Source organism: Heterocephalus glaber, unplaced genomic scaffold (assembly GCF_053883595.1).
Source record: "Heterocephalus glaber isolate CG9 unplaced genomic scaffold, H.glaber_assembly_v1.0 deba00001606, whole genome shotgun sequence".
Taxonomy (NCBI): domain Eukaryota; kingdom Metazoa; phylum Chordata; class Mammalia; order Rodentia; family Bathyergidae; genus Heterocephalus; species Heterocephalus glaber.
In genome coordinates, this window is record NW_028258377.1 from 25,869,330 (window position 1) to 25,891,962 (window position 22,633).

General features: G+C 39.5%; 1 protein-coding gene across 1 annotated transcript in view; it reads left to right on the forward strand.

The window, feature by feature from the left end:
* Positions 1 to 22,497, forward strand: part of Nudcd2 (NudC domain containing 2) — a 67,125-nt gene extending 44,628 nt beyond the window's left edge. The window contains exon 4 of the mRNA XM_087194868.1: positions 1,131 to 22,497. Within this exon, the coding sequence (XP_087050994.1) occupies positions 1,131 to 1,148 (18 nt within the window). The 3' untranslated portion in view covers positions 1,149 to 22,497. The remainder of the gene's footprint in view (positions 1 to 1,130) is intronic.
* The last annotated feature ends 136 nt before the right edge of the window (positions 22,498 to 22,633 follow it).

Below are 22,633 nucleotides of genomic sequence, written 5' to 3' on the forward strand. Positions count from 1 at the left end.
CACTAAGTGAAGTAATGACCAAATTGGGTGTGATGGTAATATTTTTTTATTTTTAAAAATAAATTATAATATAGAATTAAAAAATTACAAACTGAAATGTACAAGGCATTAATCTTTAAAAAGTAGCAACTGCAAAGTGCAGCAAAATTTTTAGTTTTAGTATAAAATAGCCTAAGAGTCATCCTAGTCTAGAGGATGAATATGTTCCCTCTGAAAAACAAACTTATAAACACACTCTCTGTCCATATATCACTTATTCATGAATATATACATCAGCTAATACATCACAATGACTTAGAAATGTGCTAGTCTCTCAATGAAATATATCAAAGTATATATTTAAACCCCATAAAAACTTCCTGATATCTATTACACTCAAAGATAGTTTTTATTTTTTTTTAATTTTTATTTATTTTATTTTATTGTGTTTTGGTACCCGGGACTGAACTCATGACCTTGCTCTTATGAGGCAGGTGCGGTACCACTGAGCTAAATCCCCAGCCCAGTGATGGTAATTGTGATTGCCAATTTCATTAGATTGTGAAATGCCTAGAAAATTGTTATAGTGCACTTCTAGGTTTTTTCTGTTAGGGTGTTTCCAGAGATGATTGGCATGTGGGTCAGCCACCTGAGGGGAGAGACCTGCTGTGGACGTGAGGAGTGCCATCCAGAAGTCTGGGAGTCCTGATGAAACTAGAACAGAAGAAATAAGCCTGAGAGCTCAGGGTCTTGCTCTCCCTGACTGTCATGAGGTGAACAAATTTGCTCCCTGTGCTCTTCCACCATGATGTTCTGCCTCACTTCAGGCCCAAAGGCAATTCAACCAACTGACCATGGAGTGAAATGTCTAAAACCATGAGCCAAAATAAACCTTTCTTCCTTTAAATAGTTTCTCTCAGGTATTTTGTCACAGCAATGGAAAGTTGCCTGAGACATTGGGTTTAAAGAAAATAAATGAGAAACTTCTTACATACTTGAAGTCAATGAGTGAAGTACTACCTGCACTATGTGTGTCTGAAATGTTATTGCACTTTCTCACTAAGGCCTAACACCAAACAATTTGAGACTGGGATGTTTTCAAGACTTGTTGAGACACTAAAATGAAGTTCATTTTTTTTTTTCCATTTCAGACTAAGAAGACTATTTGATGAAGAAAATTTCAGTATATTGGCTCCTTTACATTCGAACCTCAAGAAGACATTATAGTGATGAAGAAGTAGAAACAAAAATTTAAATAACACAATTTGGAAGGAAAGCAAGAGCAACATTTTTAATAAATCTAGATCATATAGAATAGCCCGGGACAAGCAGAGAATGGTGGATCATTTCACCCTTCTCTATGTTGTACCAGAGCCAAGGTTATAATTTCAGATATTTGCTCAGAAAAGACTCAGTTGACTCACTTTTGAAGTCTCAAGCTGATTCAGGGCTGCCCTGGTTTGTTGGGTTTCTCACAGTTGGAGAACCAAGGGTGGTTCTGAGAGATGGATCAAATCCAACCTGATGAATTATAGAGCCTTGGTGTAGTGTGGTGGAGTTTCTGAAGGTGGGATGATGGGAATATTTCAAGGACTATCTTCAATATCAAATTAAATCCCCACTAGGACCATGAGCCCTGATGGGCGAGTGCCTGAGGAAGATCATATATTTCTCTTTTTTTTTGGTACTGGGGATTGAACTTGGGACCTTGTGCTTGTGAGGTAGGCGGCGGAATCACTGAGCTAAATTCCTGGCCCAAGATCATATATTTAAAACTAAGTAGGTTGAGGAATTCTTTTGGCTAGAAAGTTCTTATGTTTATCTTATTTTTGTTTCCAACATCTTATTTTACCTGTTTATTTATTAAGAGATACTATAAGCCAACAATTAAATAGTTCGCAAGATCTGTAGAGGAAGACAGGGAATCCTACCAACAATGAACATGTTCAGTATCTAAAATTCGATTGTGTAGACACAGAGTATTTGATAGTTCTGAAGCAATTGATTTTAATTAAGAGAAAAATTTAAAAAGAAAAGAAAAAAATCCTTCAGTAAATGAGAAATAATACTTTTTGTGAATGGCATTTTCCTTGTATAAAAGTGTGTGTGTGTGTGTGTGTGTGTGTGTGTGTGTGTGTGTGCATGCATGCGCACACATGCTTCAAGGTACAGGCTTGATTAGTTTTTCCTAAAATCCAGTGGTAAAGCTCCCTAGCAGTGGGAGGAGGGGACACAGGGAGAGTAATCTGGTTTGGTCTGAAGTTTAGAAAAAGACAGCTTCCAATGGTTCAGCTTGATTACTAGATTTCTACTCTGGAGTTTGGGTCCAAGGCCCCAGCTGGTACCTAAGCATTCCTTTCGTTTTTTTATAACTAGGTAATAGTAATGACAGAAGCTAATGTAACATGCTTATTCCTGACATAATAACACTCAAATCTCTCTTTTTTCTTTTGGTACTGGGAATTGAACTCAGAGTCTCATGCTTGCCAGGCAGGCGCTGTGCAGCCGAGGTACATCCCTGGCCCATCATCCAAATATCTCTGGACACAACCATAGTTTCTAACACTGTGTGAGTTCCAGAGCCCCTCTCAACCTGGTGATGGTGTCCTTTTTTTTTTTTGGTATTGGGAATCGAACTCGGGTCCTTGCGCTTGTGCAGCAGTTAGCGAAACCACTGAGCTAAATCCCCGGTCCCGGTGTCCTTTTTGAGTTGACTTACTTCCCTCTGTATTTCATCATCAGATCTCCTGCTGTCCCTGAAACACATGATACTTTCATGATATCATTTTCCTTTGTTTTCTTATTTTACTTACTTATTTTTATTAGTGTATGTTTGTGATACATAATGAATACATTTATCATGGGAAGTTGCTACATATACCTATTGTATTTTAGTCCTTTTTATTCCCTTTCTTGTCTCCTCCCTCCCAGCTCCCTCTTTTATTACCCCGTGGTGCTTCGAATGGAAGCCTGAACCTTCTGTGTGATAACCAAGTGCTCTACACTAAGCTACACCTCTAGCTTATGATATACTCTTTTTTTGGGGAGGGGGGGTACCGGGGATTGAACTCGGGCCCTTGCACTTGCGCAGCAGGCGGCGAAACCACTGAGCTAAATCCCTGGCCCGATATACTCTTATTATTTCTATTTCTGTTGTCTAATAACTTACTTCCAACTCATACTTCAAGGCTGAATTAATTTCCTAGAACTTCTAAAACATTGCCCAAAACTGGTCATTTCAAACAACAGAAATTTCATATCTCATAGTCTTGGGTGCCAGAAGTCCAGAAGGAAGGTCTTGCAGGAAGTTGGTTCCTTCTGTGGACTCTGAGGGAGAATCACTTCCATTCTTCTCTTCCAGCTTCTGCAGGTGGCTGCCAATCCCTGGTGCCCTTGGCCTTTCACTCCAGTCTCTGCAACTATCTTTACATGGCCTTTTCTCATTTCTCCTCTTTTCAAATCTCTCTTTTTTCTCTTATGAGGACATCAGTCATTGAAAGTAGGGATTCTTCCAAATCCAGAATGATCTGGTTCAAGATCTGTACTTTAATTATCTCATCAATACCTTGCTTAGGATTTTTATGTATCTTTTGGGACCACTATTCAACTCACTACAAGGATCTACCTCTTACGTCTTGCATAAAGGACCCAGTGGAGAAAGTAGTTGTTTCTGTACTTATTCATTCATTTCCCTGTTCATTCATTCAACAGCCAACAAGTATGGAATACCTATTTCCTGCCAGGCCCTGTCCTAGTTGTGTGAGATACACTGTACATATGAGAAAGGAGTTAGTACCAGACTGGGATTAGGAGAACAGGACACTCAATTTACATTTATATGTAATGGCTTATGTTCTAAGTGAAGTACACAGTGCCTAGAAAGTCCTAAGGTGGACCCCAAACCTAGACTGAGCTTCAGGGAAATTATCCTGGAGAAAAGGACACAAATGTTGGGACCTGAGGACCAGTGAGGAATTATGATGGCAAGGGGATAGGGCTGGAGTATTTTAGGGCAGACGTGCAAAACTGGCAGTAGCAGAGATGACGTGGTCTGCTTGAGAAATGGTTGAGAAAAGGTAAGCCATGGTTCTTATACACTGGCTGGATCAAAATCACCCAGAGGCTTGTTACAGACAGGTGGCCAGGCCTTACCCCAACAGTTTCTGAGTCAAGAGATTTGTGAGGGCTAGAAAGTTTGCATTTCCAACAAGTTCTTAGGTCACACTGGTGCTGCTAGTCTGGGGACCATGTTTGAGAAAGACTGGGACAGAAAGCACAATGAGTAAAGTGCTGGATTGGCTACAGTTGGGTTGGGAATGAAGGCTAAGTTATTGTTAGACTATTTACGAGTCTTAAAAGTCATGTTCAAGTTAGGCCCTGAGGTCCATGGGAAACTGCTTGCAGGGTTTGGTGGTGATATGCTTTTGACTACTTCAGTTTCCACATGGAGAATCTGTTGAAGAATAAGAAACCTGACAGGGGTTGTGGCAGAGAAGGAGAAAGATGATGGCATCTTGGGCACAGAAAAAGCAGTGAGGATGATAGAGTGGATTGATTTCAGAAATGTGGGTGATCACACAGGAAAAGTTTGCAGAAGTCTCCCTCAGCAGTATCTCAGTGTGAAATTCTATCATTAGAGATTGGTCCATAGTTCTCAAAGTGTGTCGGTGCACCTGCAATATAATAGCTCCTGAGAACTCACTAGAAATCCACATTTTAAAAACTGGGTCTCCTAGTTTCTTCCTCATTGCTGGGATAATATACCCAGCACCCACAGATTAAGGAAGGAGAGGTTTATTTTGGCTCCCATTTCAGTCCGTAGTCATCTGGCTCCCAGGTAGGATGGCATGGTGGAGGGGCATGGCAGAGAGGAGCTGCCCATGGCAGGGTAGACAGGAAGCAGAGAGTCAAGGGAGGAACCAGAGGTGGAGATGAACCCTTCCAGGCCATGCCCCCAGCAACCCACCTCATCAAACCAGACCCCACTTCCAAACAGCAAGTCAGCTGCAGTATTATGCCCCTTCCAGAATTCCCACCTCTGAGCTCCTGAGGCTTTTGGGCGCATCTAGATCCAAGCCATGACCCTAGGCAGGGTGGTGCATGCCTCCTAGCCCTCTGGGAGGGTGAGGCAGAAGGGTTGCAAGTTTGAGTCCTTCCAGGGCAATTTAGTGAATTGGCAAAAACCTGTCTCAAAAATAAAGGGTGGTGGTGGTTGCTGGGGGTGTAGCTCGGTGCAAAGGCCTTGGGTTCCATCTTCAGTGGCCCTCCTCCCCCACAAATCCACATTTTCAGAAAGTACAATGGAGCCCAATTTTTCGATCTTTACAAAGCCTTCTAGTATATTCTAATATGCACCAAAGCTTGAAAAGCACTACTTTAAGCAATTGTGTTCTTAACTAGGTACAGAATAAAATGAAATACAAAGTTAAATAGGATCTGCATTAATCAGATTAAAATGCAAATCTGCCTTGGAATGACTTTGCAGTATGAATTTATTCATAAAATAATGTAAATTATTTAGATTATTTTCAGTGTAGAAGCTGCCTGGCAGCAAGTATTTTCCCTCCCAGTGAACTTAGGGGTGAGCTGATTAGGCTTCACAGACATAGTGAAATCATATGCAACTTAATTTTATTGTTTGCAGTGCTGGGGATGGAACCCACCATACGCCAGGCAAGTGCTCTATCACTGAGCCACAGCCCCACCTCCCTCCTTTTCCGCCATTAATATAGCTCACACTGAGCCACATCCCTAGCCCTTTTATTATTTATTTATGTATTTATTTTTAGTATTATTATTTTGAGACCAGGTCTTGCTCAATTGCTAAACTACTCAAATTTGGGATCCTTCTGCCTCAGCCTCTCCGAGTGCTGGGATTATAGGCCTGCACTACCACGCCTGGCAGACTGCAAATTTTGACAGGGAGAAGATTGTAAGACCACAACAGGGTTAAGATTCCAGGCGGGAAGGTGGGACACACAGTGCTTGTTTGTTTTAGTAGCTTTGTTGTGATTAAAGAAGTTGGTACTTCACTGCTAATTAAGTCTTGTCTTGAGTGGGTGGTTTTCAAAATTAAAAAAAAAAAAATTTAAACTAGAGAGATGCCTTTTGGAAGGATTCCTATAGCTCCAGTTCCTAAATATGAAGGATTTCCTTTTCAGTAATTCCACCACGAGATGGCAGTATTGTGTCATTTTTTTAAGGTCGCCAAATTCTAAATTTAGGGACAAAATGAGCCTAGGAATTTGAAAAGGGTGTCAGCTCATTCCTTTCCTTCATATTCTATTCCTGGATGAAATTTTGACATTCAGCTTCTTGGATTTCTTCCATTAATTATGACACAAAAGTTTTTTGTTTCCTGAGGGGCAAAAACCCAAAGCTTTAATTAAACACCTGGGGGCACTGCCTGGAATCAGAGAGGGGTAAGGAGCAAATGCCAGGTACTTTACATAGATTCTTTCTTTCTTTTGTTAATTTAAAATTTGTTTTTATTAGTACATGCTTGCAGTATATAATGATTGTGTTCATCGTGAGGAGTTGGCCCATGTATGTAACACATCTTCATTCCTTTAAGTCCCCTTCCCCTCCTCTCCCTCCCCCTGCCCTCCATCTCTTGGACTTCTTCTCCTTTGCAAAATATATAAATTCATTCAGTTCATTCTCACAATACCCCCATGAAATATGTGTTATCATTCTTCATTTTACACTGGAGAAAACTGAGAGGCAGAGAGGTTTGGTGATGAGTTTAGGACCACCAAGCTGAAAGGTAAAAGCAGACTTGGAACCAGATTAGCTTAATGGCCAATAAACCACACTCACTGAATTGTTCAGGAAAAGTCACTGGAATTAATAGATTCATTAAATCATAGGAAATTATAGTTAGATCCAGTTCCAAGTGTTATGATAAGATAGGAATCATGAATAAGGTTTTAAAACAACTGCTGATTATCTTCCAACATTTTATGTTCCATTGCTTTTATTTGCATTTAGACTCATCTTGATTTATTATAGACATCAGTTTAATAAAATTTGAATTAAAACCTCTTATTCCAATGGGATTTTAGGATTGTAACAAATTCGTAGAAATTTAGGTGTAATTTTCTTATAGCATGCACCACTTTTCACCGTTTATTAGAATTATGTTCATACCTAGACTCCTCTACTGGCCTGTGAGCCCAGGGAGATAGACTCCTTGCCAGAGTCATTTTTTTGTGTTCTTGACCTATATGGCCTTAGTGAATTCTCCCAGAACATTCAACATAGTTCTTATGGGAATACCAACTTTTTCCCTCTGTACTCATTTTCTTAGCTGTATGTATTTAATTTTACTATCTAATTACAAGTGCATTTTTCATAAGCATCCAATGCAGAAGTACGTGGACCTTCCCAAAGGTCAAGGGTGTGGGCCTTGAAAGTCACCTCAAGCCTCTAGCATTGATATCACTGGCTGCCAGTCTGTTTTTCAAAGGGCTTTGATTAACCCAGTGAGTTTGGTAAGAGAATTTCTACTTTATCTGCATTGTTGTCCATCAGGCTGATGAAACCATAAGGTCTAAGCTATGAATAGTATTAGTATGCCTCACCTGAAAAAGAATATTTGGCTGTGTTTTTTCTTGAATGACTTTTCTGAGTCAACTCCCATCTTACCATCATAAAGACAGTTTCTTGTTGGGAGATGTAGCCAATTTGAATGATGCATATTAAGGACTGCTTTATTTTCTTAGAGAAGAAAATTTAAGAGAAATGATTAGCCATGTAAGGAAAAGATTTAATAGACACTTCTCTTGGCAAAGAATGGAAGGAGTAACATTTGTTGAATAATAATTATGTGCCAGGCACTGAGTCAAGGGTTGTACATATGTTACCTCCTTCACTCCTTACATCACTCCAATGAATTAAACATTATTATCTACATGTCACCAAGGTGGAAACTGAGTCACAGAAAACGTTCAATAACCCACACATAGTAAAACAACCTGAAAGTGGCAGAAAAGTGACAGGAAGATCATGTGTAGTCACATTCAGGACAAATAACTATGCTATGTGGAATTATACCAGAGCCTGAAACAAGAAGTGTTTCTTTTGATGCTCCCTAAATTTGTACCAAGACAGGTGCCTCACTTCCTCTAATGTTCTACTGGCCTTCAAAAATTTGAAAGTGCTGGGCTGGGGATTTAGCTCAGTGGTTCTGCCGCTTACCTCTCAGGCATAAGGTCGCAAGTTCCATTGCCAGTACCAAAAAAAAAAAAAAAATTGAAAGTGCTTAGACAGAATTTTAAAACTATTTATTCAACAAAAATTTATTGAGTGGCTACTCATTGCTAATCATTATACTCAGGTTTTGAAATCAGTCAGGTTAAGAAAATGGATCTAATTTCTGTGATCCTGGAGCTTATGGAATACACTGATGGCTGCTATTCGCTCACTTTTTTTGTAGTAAACAGGAAAAGCAGATGGCAAACTAGACCCATGTAATTGCACTTTAATGGTTGCCCTCTTTCTCTGAACTGTATAACCTGAGTACAATTTGTAGATTAGATCAGGAAGTATTCTGAAAGAAATTTGATCTGTTGAAACAAACCATGATTCTCAGGTCATCTTTGTTCATTACTGTGACCTGAACAGTAAGACTGACAGAATTATGGACACCATACGTTATTTTAAGGTTTCATAGTGGTTACAAGTGTGGGTTCTGATATGGTCAGACAGAAATCTGGTATCCTCATGCTGGGGTTTGTCTTACAGCTCTACTGTCTTCTAGTTTGGGTAACTTTGGAAGACTTACCACTCTGTACTACTATTTTCTCAGTAGGAAAACGAGGGCAATAGGAATAAATAAGCTAATGTACATAAAGTGCTTAGAACAATTCCTAGTACATAGTAATTGCTTAATATATATGTGAACTTATATTAGTAATAGTAGCAATAGTTCTGTCCTTAACATTGTGATCCTGGGTAAATTACTTGGCTTATCTAAGCTTCAGTTATTTCAATTGATATATGAAAAAAAATTATAGTACTACATAATGAGGCTCTTGTGGTGACTAAGTTTCAGCTTGGCATATGTAAATGCTCATAAAACTGTTAGCTTTTTTCTTTTTTAAGGTAGTCTCTCTCTAAAGATTCTTCAAAATCCAATAGTAATTATATTTTTTCATTTTCTGTATTTAGTGTTGTTCACAGTGCCTTGGACATAACAGTATTCAATAAATCTTTGATGAAAACATAGAGAAATGAATAAATCTTGGGATCATAGAAGCCCATAAGTAGCTAGGGTACACATGCAATTGTAAATAAAGGTTATTTTACCCCGTGTGTGTGTGTGTGTGTGTGTGTGTGTATGTGTGCGTGTATGCATGCGTGAGAGAGAGCAAGAAAGCAAGAATGAGAGATCTAGAGCAAGAGAGCAAGAGATTATAGTATATAAGCAAATAAGTGAGGTGCTCCACTGAATTCTGGTGCACCTTTCTGTGCTTCTCTTGTGCTATGATTTGAGGGAGTCCCCTGTTAAATTCGAGTCTTGAGACTTAGTGCCAGTGTAATGGTATTAAGAAATGGGGCCTTCAAAAAATGATGAGGTCATGTGAGATGTTCTCTCATGAAGGGGCTAAGGTCTTTATAAAAGAAGTTTCAAGTGATTTCAGGTTTCAGCTTACTTGCTTTTCCTCCTTCTATCTCGTGAGCACTCAGCAACCAGACACCATGTTGGAAGCAGAGAGTGGATAATCCCGCCTGCCAAACCCTTGATCCTGGACTTCCCAGTGTCTGGGAAGAGTTTCACAAGTGGAAAAGGATATTCTGGGTTCTAGGACTACCAGTTTTCCTGACAAATCACCCAAGTCAGGTGTAGCCATTGAAATAGACATTAATATAGTTTAGTTAATTGGGAAATTTTAAAGTCAAGGAACATAAAATAGGGGAAATTTTTTCCTATCTTTGATCCACTTTTTCTTGATAATATTTTCAATTTAGTTTCTTCTTTTATTTTCCTTGTACATCTTTTTCAAAAGCTAAAAAAAAAAACCATGGTCAGTCAATAGCTACTTTGAAGATAAAAAGCTGTAGCTTTCTTAAAGCACATCTTTCAGGTTTATGCCATTGGTATTAAGATGCCTGGGCTCCCTACCTCATTCTCAAAAAGGTTTATATTTGTATTCATCATCAATTGAATTATTCTGAATAATTGACAGTAAGAAATAACTAGCTCAGGCACTGGGAATTAAGGCTATAGTGTATTTGTTGTCACAATCTCAAAATTGTTAGCCTAGTTAAAAAAAAGATAAATCTAACATCTTTTATAACTTGTGTCTGTCCATAAAATAATCAGTTAAATGATACCATTTAATAGAGAAAAAACTAGGTAAGTATATGGGCTTTAGGGTCAGATTCCATGGCTCTGAATTCTGATTACACTATTTGTCAGATGTGAAACTTTATTTAGTTTACTTAAATTTTCTGAGCCACAGTTCTTTCATTTATGGAATAAAGATAATATTTGTTGCACAGTGTTTTGTAGAAATTAAATAAAGTATGTAGGATGCTTAACACAGCATTGGCATATTTTAAGTGCTTGATAAATATTAATTATCATCATTGTTATTCAGCTGATTGAGCATCAAATAGTGGCAGCTACTGATGAAGTCACTTTTGAAAGGGAAAAAGTCAAAGCATACATTTCTCCAAGGTTGCTATTTTGCAAACTTTAATATTAATGCACTCAGTTAAAGAGATGAGCTTCAGAAAAATTGGATAGCTGAAGAGGAAAATTACCTAATCATAAATGTGCTTTAAAAGTTTGCTTCAGATTACACCAAATTGTAGCGTTGAACTTTTAAGGAATAAGGATATGGATATACAGTATCATGGCCTGATGCATTTCATCTTATTTGCACCCCATACACACTTTCTTAAAAATATTGATGACTATAAGCCCTTTCAGTGTATATGTGAGAATATATTTTACATGTAAACTATTTCATTAAAACTATAACAATTTTTGCAAATAGTTTCTAGCATATCAGAGGTTTCCACATATTTGTATATAACAGAAAAAGTCTTTAATTAAGGTAATCACTTCCATTACTGCATGAAGACATGGGAGTATTTGGTTTAGGTGGAAAAATTGATATTTCTGAGTCATTCCATAATATAAACTCACTTGAGTAAAAATATTTGAGTACTTATTGTTTGGTGAATCCTGAATTTAGGATCTGATTTTTCTTAATATCTCATTTTTCTTAGTTCTTTCTGCAAAAAGGATCAACAGCATGTTTATTTCTGTGCTCTAGGAATGTTACTTTATTACACATTTTCAGGACAATCTACCAGCAGTTTACTTTAGATCAGAATAGAATGTTATTTATCTTAATTTAGTGTACATTATTCAGAATAATCTACCAGTAACTTAACTACAGAGAGTGATTATTGAAAGCGATGAGTTCTAATTCTGTCTTTTGCATGGATTAACTATATATATATATATATATATATATTTTTTTTTTTTTTTTTTAAGGGGAGAGGTTTATTTTGGCTCATAGATTGCAGGGTTTTCTTTATTTCTTTTTTTTCCCCATTAAGTTTATTGGTACATTTTTGGTATAAAATACAGTTACATTCATCATTGGGATCTTGTACCATTACATGAGTCTCTTGGTTCTTATTTTTTCCCCCTTCCCTTGCCCTCCCTTCAACCCCTCCACCCTTCCCTATTTGCAAAGACCTTGTTTCTATTTTTTTCCTCTTCTCATATTTTTTTCTTTCCCTTTTTTCCCTTCCTCTACCCCTCCCAATTCCCCTGCTCTTTTAGACCTTTTCTTCCTGTTACACAATATCAGTTATACATTTTTTAAATCACAATATTAAGATCTAGGAGACATTATCACAGATTTTACAGAATTTAAAAGGATATAGAAAGCATATTACAAAAATCTTTTTGGAAATAAATTTGACAACTTGTAAGAAGTACCTTGGAAAACAAATTAATGAAACTAACTCTGGAGGAAATATAAAATTTGAATAGCACCTACTAAAGAAAGTATATTCCTAGCTTGAAAACCTACCTATATGACAACAGCAGGCTCATAAACATTTTAACTGATAAATTATATCAAACATTTAAAGCAGAAAAAAGAAGGAACACTTCTCCCCTCATTTTAGGAACTCAACATTGTGCTAATACTAAAACTGGATAAAGATAATAGAAGAAAAAAGTATGAACATAGATAGAAATTTGTTTAACAAAACAAATGATTGGAAGCCAGATCTGGCAGAATGTAGAAAGTGGTGTTGTTATAGGGATGGCAGTGTTGTTTCAGCATTGGAAGATCCACCCCGGAAGTCATCATTTAAACAGAGGAAAGGAAAAAGCCATATGATCCTGTCACTAGTTGGAGAAAAAGTATTGGACTAAATTCTACAGCTGTTCATGGTAAAAGCTATCAGGAGACTAGAGGTAGAACAGAAACTTCTCAACAGATTAAAAACATGTAGTCCATACTTCCAGTGAGAACGCCTTATATAAATGGAGAAGATACAATGCTTTCTCCTTAAGGTGGGGAACAAGGGCAGATATGCTTACTCTTTATCTGTCCATTAAACTTTGAAGCCTAGTCCCCACCAAAGTAGTCTGGCAATAAAATGACACAACAAGGATAGGATTGGCAGGGCAGAAGCAAAATCTTTATATGTAGCTGAAATGATCATCTACAGAGAAAATGCTAAGAAATCTCTAGGAGCCCCTAGAACCTGTACTTGAATTTAGCAGGATTAGAAAACACAAGGTATATATAAAAATTCAGGTCTGTGTATACTTGCTATAAATGAAGAATTGGATATTGAAATTTAAAAGTTATGTAGGAGTACAAAGGACCTAGAAAAATTAAAAACAAAAACAAAAACAGTGTTGGAAGATGTTTAGTACCTCATTTTAAGACTTCTTCTAAAGCTACAGTAATCAAGGCAGTGTTGGTATAAGGAAAGACAAATAGATCATTGGAATAAAACAGAGAATCTAGACATAGAACCACACATATGTGGTCCACTGAGTTTTGAAAGATTATTTAACATGAGCATTTTATAGAATGTAAACTTAATTCAAGAGCCGAGGAAGATATAGTGTTTTCAACAAACGACACTAGAGCACCTGGTATCTGTATATAAAAAATTAACCTCAACTCTTTTTTTCCATACATGAAAATAACTTGAAGGGATCTATGAACTGAAATAAGAAAGCCTAAGAGTATAAAACTTTAAGAAGAAATTATAAGGGAAAATATTTATGAATTCAGGGTAGGCAAGAACTAAACTAGGATACAAAAGACATGATGTATAAAAGAAAAAAATTGATAAATGAGATTCCATCAATATTTAGAACTTTAAATGACATCCTTAAAATTAAAAGTAGTCCTTAAACAGACCATATTTACAATGCATATAACCTATGACCAGACTATATAAAGAATTCTTAGAGCTCATTAATAGACAACCCAATTAAAATGTAGATATAAGAAGATGATAAATAGCCAGTATAGCACAAGGAATGGTGTGCAACTGTAGAATCAGAAAAATACTAATCAGTACAATAATAAGATTGAATTATACACTCATTAGGGAGATGAAGTTCAAAGTTTTAAAAGCCTTGTCATGACTTTTTCTTTTTGTTGGATTTCCCCCTTTGCGTTTAATTTGTCACACCCAGTGGATTCATTCTGCTGGGTTTCCTGGGGTTGTGATCCTCATTGTCTTTTCCTAGGGTATTGTCTAAAATTTTTGGAGTGCCGGTTTGGTATGCATGAAGTTCCTGAGGTGCTCTTTATCATGAAAGTATCTTATTTCTCCATCCATTTTGAAAGATAGTTTTGCAGGGTACATCAATCTGGGTTGGAGGCTGTTTTCCTTTAGGGCTTGAAATACATCACTCCAAGCTCTTCTTGTCTTGAGGGTTTGCACTGAGAAGTCTGCTGTGATTCTGATGGGCTTTCCTTTGTATGTGATTTGTTTCTTTTCTCTCACTGCTTGTAGAATTTTGTTCTTCTGTTGGATTTCTGGAATCCTAACTATTATATGCCTATGTGTAGATTTTTTTTGATTAAGGCTAGCTGGAGTCCTATATGCCTCACTTATGTGTATGTCAAGTTCTTTTCCCCTCCTTGAGAAGTTTTCTGCCATCACTTCTGTGAACAGTTTTTTATGTCATCTGCAGTGTCTCTTCTTTCTTCATTGACTCCAATCAGTCTTATGTTATTCTTCTTTGCATCGTCTAGCAGCTGCTGGATTGATTTCTCATGTTCCCTTACAATTTTAAAGCAATTTTTCTTTTCCTCCTCACTAATTGCAATCTTATCTTCTATGTGTGAAATTCTATCCTTACATTGGTTCATTCTGCTGCGCAGACTTTCGATGGAGTTTTTAATCTCTTGGAAATCTATTTATATCTGTTTTATGGATTCCATTTGTTTCCTATGTTGGGATTGTATCATGTTCCTCAGATCCTCTGTTGTTTTATCTGTGTCCTCTCTAGATTTATTAATCATGTCTTGCACCATGAGCAAAATCTTTGCTGTTATCTGAGTAATTATTTCTGATTTCATTTTTCCCAGATCCTCTTTTGTTGCCAGTTCAGGGTGTCCAGGTGGTTGAGTATCAGAGTGTTCCATCTCATTTCCCTTTGGGGTTGCTGTAAGTGATCTGGAAGTCTGTTTTTGAGGCTTGTTTATGTGTTTTCTCATTTCCACGGAGGGGGGGGGTGCTTCTGGCACCCACGCAGCTCACCTTCTGTGCCCTAGGAGCTTGGGATGGCAGTGGGGGAGCTTCCTTCTGGGTTCTGGGACCGGCTGAGCTTCTCTGCCCTAGGAGCCTGAGATGGAGGCGGGGAGCTTCCTTCCAGGTGCTGTGACGGGCTCCAGATTAACTATATGTTGCCCTGATTTTTCTGGTAGGTTTTACTGGTAGAAAGATTTGAATCTAGACTTTTCTTTTGCACTGGGTATTGAACCCAAGACCTTCATGCTGAGTTACATCTCCCAGCCTCTTTTTAATTAAAAAAAAATTTACACAGTCTTGTTAAATCACTAAATTGTTTGGGGTGCTATTGAATTTGAGATCTTACTATTCCAGCCTCCCAGAGTGCTAGGATGACAGGTGTGTACTTGAGCCTATGAACTTTGAAAGGGCCCTGTTTAAAATCTGAAAAGACATTTTCTCAGGTCATCTTTGTTCATTACTGTCACCCGAACAGGAAGACTGACAGAATTATGGACACCATACATTATTTTAAGGTTTCATAGTGGTCACAGCTGTAGGTTCTCACATGGTCAGACAGAAATCTGGTATCCTTGTGCTGGGGTTTGTCTTACAGCTCTACTATCTACTAGTTTGGGTAACTTTGGAAGACTTACCTCTCTGTGCTACTATTTTTTCAGTAGGAAAATGAGGGCAATAAGAATAAATAAGCTAATGTACATAAAGTGCTTAGAACAATTCCTAGTACATAGTAATTGCTTAATATGTATGTGAACTTCTAGTAGTAATAGTAGCAATAGTTCTGTCCTTAACACTGTGATCCTGGGTAAATTACTTGGCTTATCTAAGCTTCAGTTATTTCAATTGATAAATGAAAAAAATTATAATACCTACATCATGAGGCTCTTGTGATGACTAAGTCAGAGAATGAATGGAGATCACTCAGCTTGGCATATGTAAATGCTCAAAAAACTGTTAGCTTTTTTCTTTTTCTCTTTTTAAGGTGGTCTCTCTCTAAAGATCCTTCAAAATCCAATAGCAATTATATTTTTTCATTTTCTATATTTAGTGTTGTTCACAGTGCCTTGGACATAACAGTACTCAATAAATCTTTGATGAAAACATAGAGAAATGAATAAATCTTGGGATCATAGAAGCCCATAAGTAGCTAGGGTACACATGCAATTGTAAATAAAGGTTATTTTACCCCGTGTGTGTGTGTGTGTGTGTGTGTGTGTGTATGTGTGCGTGTATGCATGCGTGAGAGAGAGAGAGCAAGAAAGCAAGAATGAGAGATCTAGAGCAAGAGAGCAAGAGATTATAGTATATAAGCAAATAAGTGAGGTGCTCCACTGAATTCTGGTGCACCTTTCTGTGCTTCTCTTGTGCTATGATTTGAGGGAGTCCCCTGTTAAATTTGAGTCTTGAGACTTAGTGGCCAATGTAATGGTATTAAGAAATGGGGCCTTCAGAAAATGATGAGGTCATGTGAGATGTTCTCTCATGAAGGGGCTAAGGTCATTATAAAAGAAGTTTCTGCATCTTCTAATTTGTTCCACTGGTCCTCAGGTCTGTTTCTTTGCCAGTACCATGCTGTTTTTATCACAGTAGCTTTGTAGTGTAGTTTCAAGTTGGGGATTGTGATACTCCCTGCCAAGTCTCTGTTACCTAGAATTGCTTTTACTATTCTGGGTATATTCTTGTTCCAAATGATTTTTTGGATTCTTTTCTCAAGTGAAGTATCCTGCTAGGATCTCAATTGGAATTGTATTGACTCTATAGCAGTTTTGGAAGTATGGCCATTTTCATTACATTGATCCTTCCTACCCAGGAGCAGGGGATGTCTGCCCATTTTCTGCTATCATCTTCAATCTCTCTTTTCAGAGTGCTATTTTTCAGAGAAGAGGTCTTTGGTTTCTTTTATTAGGTTGATTCCTAGGTATTTCAGTTTTTTGGATGCTGTTGTGGAAGGAGTTATTTGCCCTATTTCTTTCTCAGTGAGTCTGTCATTGATGTAGAGAAAAGCTATTGATTTTTGTGTGTTGGCTTTGTATCCAGCTACTCTACTGAATTTGGTTATTAAGCTTAGAAACCTCCTTGCCTTAAAAGGTCCCTTTAGAAATAACAAGTAATCAACTATTGTTTTACAAATGTTCTAGCAGCAAGACTTTCAGCTTTGGTACCTTTCGCTTGCTTTGCTAGTTCTATCCCATAGGGGGGCCTAGAATCTGTTGGCCTCAAAGGTGTATAAAACATGTTTGTCCCCCCCCCCGCCCCAGTCAGGGCTCGAGTCTGATGCTTGGTTCAGGTCCTGGACGGTAATAAACTCCTGTGTGGATTTAATATCGGTCTCTGGTAGGTTCTTTCTCGCTGGGTGTAACATTCTTGCAGGCCCCAGCGAGATAGCCAGCTGCTCTGGAGCTTATTATCTTGGAGCCATTGTTTCTTTTTAGGAGAGACCAGGATTGGACATCGGCAGTGCTTGGCCCCTCGGGACACCGGTCTGCGGGAGGAGAGGCCACCCTGACAATATTCTATCGCCAATCAACCAACCTCAGGAGTTTATTGGGAAAGCCTCTAGAGGTAAGAATCAAATGATTCTTAGTGCACTGTGGGTAGATACGAGGAAGCCAGATGTGGCACAGGTTACCCTATCTAGAGTCTCGTTGCGATGGCAAGCTGACTCACTAAGTCAGAGTCCTCAGAAGGGCCACTCCCTGGGTTGGGGTCCATATCCATTCGGCCGCAGAGGTTTTACTTGGCCAAAGTTTGTCTTTGTCTGTTTATTGTTGTCTGTCTGCTTGCTCTGCTGTGCCTTTTGCATTTTCACAGGCTAAAATTATGGGTTCCTCACAGTCCACAGAACGAACTCCACTTGATTGTGTTTTGAATAACTTCAAAAAAATGTATTCCCCAGACAGAGAAGATAAATATGGCATGAAATTTTCTAAAGGCAAATTATGAACCCTGTGTCAATTAGAATGGCCTAGTTTCGGAGTCAGTTGGCCCCTGGTGGGAATTTATTCTGTACACATTGCTCGCAAGGTTTGGAATGTGGTCACGGGAGTCAGGGCCCCACAGATCCCAATTGACCTTTGGCACTTGATCAGGACAGGACTACGGTCCATCAACCCCATCTTCCTCCTCTCCTTTTCCTTTAAAACAGACAGAGCCTGGGGGAGGATTGATTTATGTCCCTTTTACAACTAGTGATCTTTACAATTGGAAACATCAAAATCCCCCCTTCTCTGAAAAACCTCAGGCATTAATCTCTCTTCTTGAGTCTGTTTTTCATACCCCTCAGCCAACTTGGGATGATTGCCAGCAGCTTTTACAGATCCTGTTCAGCACTGAGGAGCAGGACCACATTTATCAACAGGCTGTCAAAGAGGACCTGGGGCCAAACCCCAGTGTCACTCCCGGAACCCTGGGGTATTCAGCCAGGGCTGAGGCTGCGGTTCCATCATGGCACCCCCAAATGGGACCCCAATGATGATGATGGTAGGAGGAGGCTGGTCACCTACCACCAGCACTTATTAGGGGGACTCCGGGCAGCTGCCAGAAAGCCCCATAATTTGAATAAGGTAAGTGAGGTTCACCAGGGAAAAACAGAGTCTCTGGCTGCATTTTTAGAGAGACTCTTGGAAGCCTATAGAGTTTTCACTCCTATTGACCCAGAGGCTCCCGAAAATGCAGCAGCTTTAACTTTGGCCTTTGTTTCCCAGTCGGCCCCAGACATTAGAAAAAAATTACATAAATTGGAGGGATTTGAGGGAAATAATAGGACTGGACTCCTGAGCATAGCCCAGAAAGTTTATGATAACCATGATGCCCCTGAGGAAGTCCTAGCCAAAAACTGAAAAAAGTCACTATTGCTGCACTCCAGGCACAAAAGACAGTCCCTCTGGACAAAAAAAAAGGAGAGAAAGCCGCCTTTTTGGCTTTAAAGAAAGCCTTAGTGTCAGCACCAGCCCTGGCCCTACCTGATGTCACCAAGCCCTTTTGGTTGTTTGTGGCTGAATGAGGGAGCATAGCCAAAGGAGTGCTAGCCCACACATTAGGGCCTTGAAACAAACCTGTGCCCTACCTGTCTAAAAGACTTGATTGTGAGGCAAGTGGATGGCCTACCTGTTTGAGGGCAGTTGCAGCCACCGCCCTCCTGGTCAAGGAGACAGATAAGCTCAGCCTGGGACAGGACCTGGTCATCACTGCACCCCATGTGGTGGAGACATTGCTGAGAGGAGCCCCAGAATGATGGCTCTCCAACGCCCACCTGACTCAGTACTAGGCCCTGTTGCTGGATGCTCCATGCATCAAATTCGCTTGAGAAATGACCCTCAATCTGGCCACCTTACTCCCGGACTCCGACTCATACACACACCCCTCCATGACTGTCTGGACACTCTGACAACTTCCACCACCAACTGCTCAGATGGAAACAGCTTCATGGAAGACAGAGTCAGGCATGCGGGGGCGGCCGTAGTCAGTCCAGGTGCACTGGGCACAGGCGTTAAGTTGGGGGGCATTGGCACAGAGGGCTGAACTAATAGCCTTAACTCAAGCCCTAAATTTAGGTTGAGACAAGGCTGTAAATATCTACATTGACAGCCGGTATGCATTTGCCACTGCCCATGTGCATGGCGACATTTACAGGCAGAGAGGGCTATTGACATCAGAAGGAAAAACTATCAAAAATAAAAAAGTTTTTGGCCTTATTGGAGACAATTTGAGAACCCAGGGCATTGGCCATTATTCATTGCAAAAGCCACCAAAAAGGAGACAGCTTCAAGGACTGTGGTAACTGAGAGGCCAATGATGCGGCCCGATGAGTGGCCAGAGAACCAGTGGGGCCAATAGACATTCTGCCCATCTGACCCTTTGGCTACCTGCCAAAAATAAAACCAAAAGCAAGGGGGTACAAAACTGGATTCAGGCTGGTGGAAAGGGACCCTGAGCCCTGGGGTGACAACTTGTTCATCAGTTACATCACTTAACTCACCTGGGAAAATCAAAGTTAAAAAGACTAACGAGCTCTAAGTTTTCAATCCCAGGACTGACCTCTATGGTCCAGGACATCAGTTCCAGGTGTCAGGTGTGTACACAGGTAAAATCCAAGATGAGACCAAGGAGCAAAGGTAATCGACTATGGGGAAGCGAGCCAGGGGAACATTGGGAACTTGATTTCACCGAAATAAAATCCAACAATAGGTTCAAATATTTACTGGTATTGTTTGACACCAACTCAGGTTGGGTAAAAGCTTTCCCCACTCGTGGAACATCAGCCAACATAGTAACTAAGGTTTTGCTCCAGGAGATAGTTCCCCAATTTGGCATTCTTCATTATCTGGGGTCCGACAATGGGCCTGCCTTCATGGCACAGATATCCAAATTATTGGCAAAGGCACTACATATCTTTGGAAGTTACACTGTGCCTATCACCCACAAAGTTCAGGGCAAATGGAAAGGATAAATAGAAGCCTAAAAGAAACCCTGACTAAATATGTTCTAGAAACTGGCAGTAGGTGGCCCAATCTGCTTCCTCTAGCCTTGTTAAGAGTTAGATGTACCCCATATGTTGACAGGTTTACCCCTTTTGAAATCTTGTATGGGAGGCCGCCACCACTCCTCCCTAAGTTAAACCTTGAACAGATAACAGAAAATTCTTGTATTTCTTTACTTCAGTTTCTTCAAGGCTTACAGATTCTTCAGAGTGAGATCCAGGCTACAATACAACAGGCTTGAGAAAAAAAACCCTTTGTGATGTTCCAGCCCCACGGTTTCAAGCCAGGAGACCTGGTCCTGATATGCTTGGTTTGCTTACACTGAGGGTTTGACTAAATGCATTCCCAAATCAGTCTTGGCTACCCAATCTGCCACTTTATTTTGTGTCACTGTGTATGTTGTTCCACAAGTCTTGTATTATAATAAAAAAGGTGGCTGCAAACATCTGGGATTAACCACTCAACACTATAGGAGTAAATGGGCTGCCCCCGTTTTAGTGCCCATTCTGGTGGGATTAGGAACAGCTGGGTCAGTGGCTATTGGAACTTCCTCCCTGACCCTTCAGGACACAAATTTTAAAGCCCTAAACCAGCAAGTAGCCAGAAATTTGGGTCCCCTGGAAGACTCGATCTCCAGATTAGAAAACCAGGTTGATTCCCTAGCTGAGATGGTCCTGTAAAATCAAAGGGAACTTGACCTCCTGTTCATGAAACAAGGAGGGTTATGTGTAGCCCTAAAAAAGCCCTGTTGCTCCTAATGCTAATGGTTAACTACCCTAGTTTCTGCTGTAGCAGGCCCCCTAGTTATCTTCTGCTTTTGCTCGTGGGACCTTACATTATAAATGCTCTGACTAAATATGTTAGACAGAGGGTTGAGGCAGTTAAACTGATGATGTTGAGACAAACTTAGGAGATTTTAGAAGACGTTTTAGAAAAGGAATCCAAAGAGTAAATCCAGGAATCAAAGAATTGATTAAGTTGCAAGAACCAGTGAGGAATGAAGGACCCTAGCTAGCAACACAGACTCCATATTGCTGCTTGACCCACCTGCCTGCCCTTTAGATGAACTCAGAAGGAGGAAGCTTAGAAACCTCCTTGCCTGGGGCTGGGGATTTAGCTCAGTGGTTCCAGTGCCTGCCTTGCAAGCACAAGGTCCTGAGTTCAATCCCCAGTACAAAAAAAAAGAAACCTCCTTGCCTTAAAAGGTCCTTTTAGACATAACAATTAATCAACTCTTGTTTTACAAATGTTCTAACGGCAGGACTTTCCGCTTCTGTACCTTTTGCTTGCTTTGCTAGTTCTATCCCATAGGGGGGCCTAGAAACTGTTGGCCTCAAAGGTGTATAAAAAGTGTTTATCTCCCCCCAGTCAGGGCTCGAGTCCGATGCTCGGCTCGGGTCCTGGCCGGTAATGAACTCCTGTGTGGATTTAATATCGGTCTCTGGTTGGTTCTTTCTCGCTGAGTCTAACAATACCACAGTGATATATGTGCACCCATGTTCATAGCGGCACAATTTGTAATAGCTAAAACTTGGAAACAGCCCAAATGCCCATCAACTGGAGACTGGATAAAGAAAATGTGGTTTTTAAATAAAATGGAGTACTACTCAGCCATAAGAAATGAGAAATTAGAGACATTTGTAGCTAAATGGATGCACATTGAGGCGATACTCTTAAGTGAAATAAATAGGACACACATGTATAAATACTGAATAGTTTCTCTCGTGTGAGAAACTGAAAGTGTAAATAAGGACTAAAAGTTATAATAGATAATGTGAAATAGGAAGAAAAGGGGCAAAGGGGAAGAGGAAGTGGGAGGGGTAAGGGAAAGGAAAGAAGGGAATGGAATTAATATGAGAAAATTGAAAAAAATGGAAACAAAGTCTTTGTAAATAGGGAAGGGTGGAGGGGTTGAAGGGAGGGCAGAGGAAGTGGGAAAAAATAAGAGCCAAGATGCATCATGTAAAGGTACACCAATGAGAAATGTAAATGTGTTGTATACCTAAAATGTACCAATAAAAGAATTTTTAAAAAAAGTTTCAAGTGTGTTAAGGTTTCAGCTTACTTGCTTTTCTTCCTTCTATCTCATGACCACTCAGCAACCAGACACCATGTTGGAAGCAGAAAGTGGATAATCCCACCTGCCAAACCCTTGATCCTGGACTTCTCAGTGTCTGGGAAGTTTCACAAGTAGAAAAGGAAAAGCCTCCCAGAGTGCTGGGATTAGAGGTGTGCGCTTGGGCCTAAGAACTTTGAAAGGGCTATGTTTAAGATCATAAGACATTTTTGGATCTGGCTAAAAAAATGCAAGGAAAAAAGCTAAAACTTCATAATGAAATAAATGCTAAGTCAAATATTCACAAAACATAGTATTTTGTTGATTTTATTCATTCTTAAAGTATTAGTCATAATTT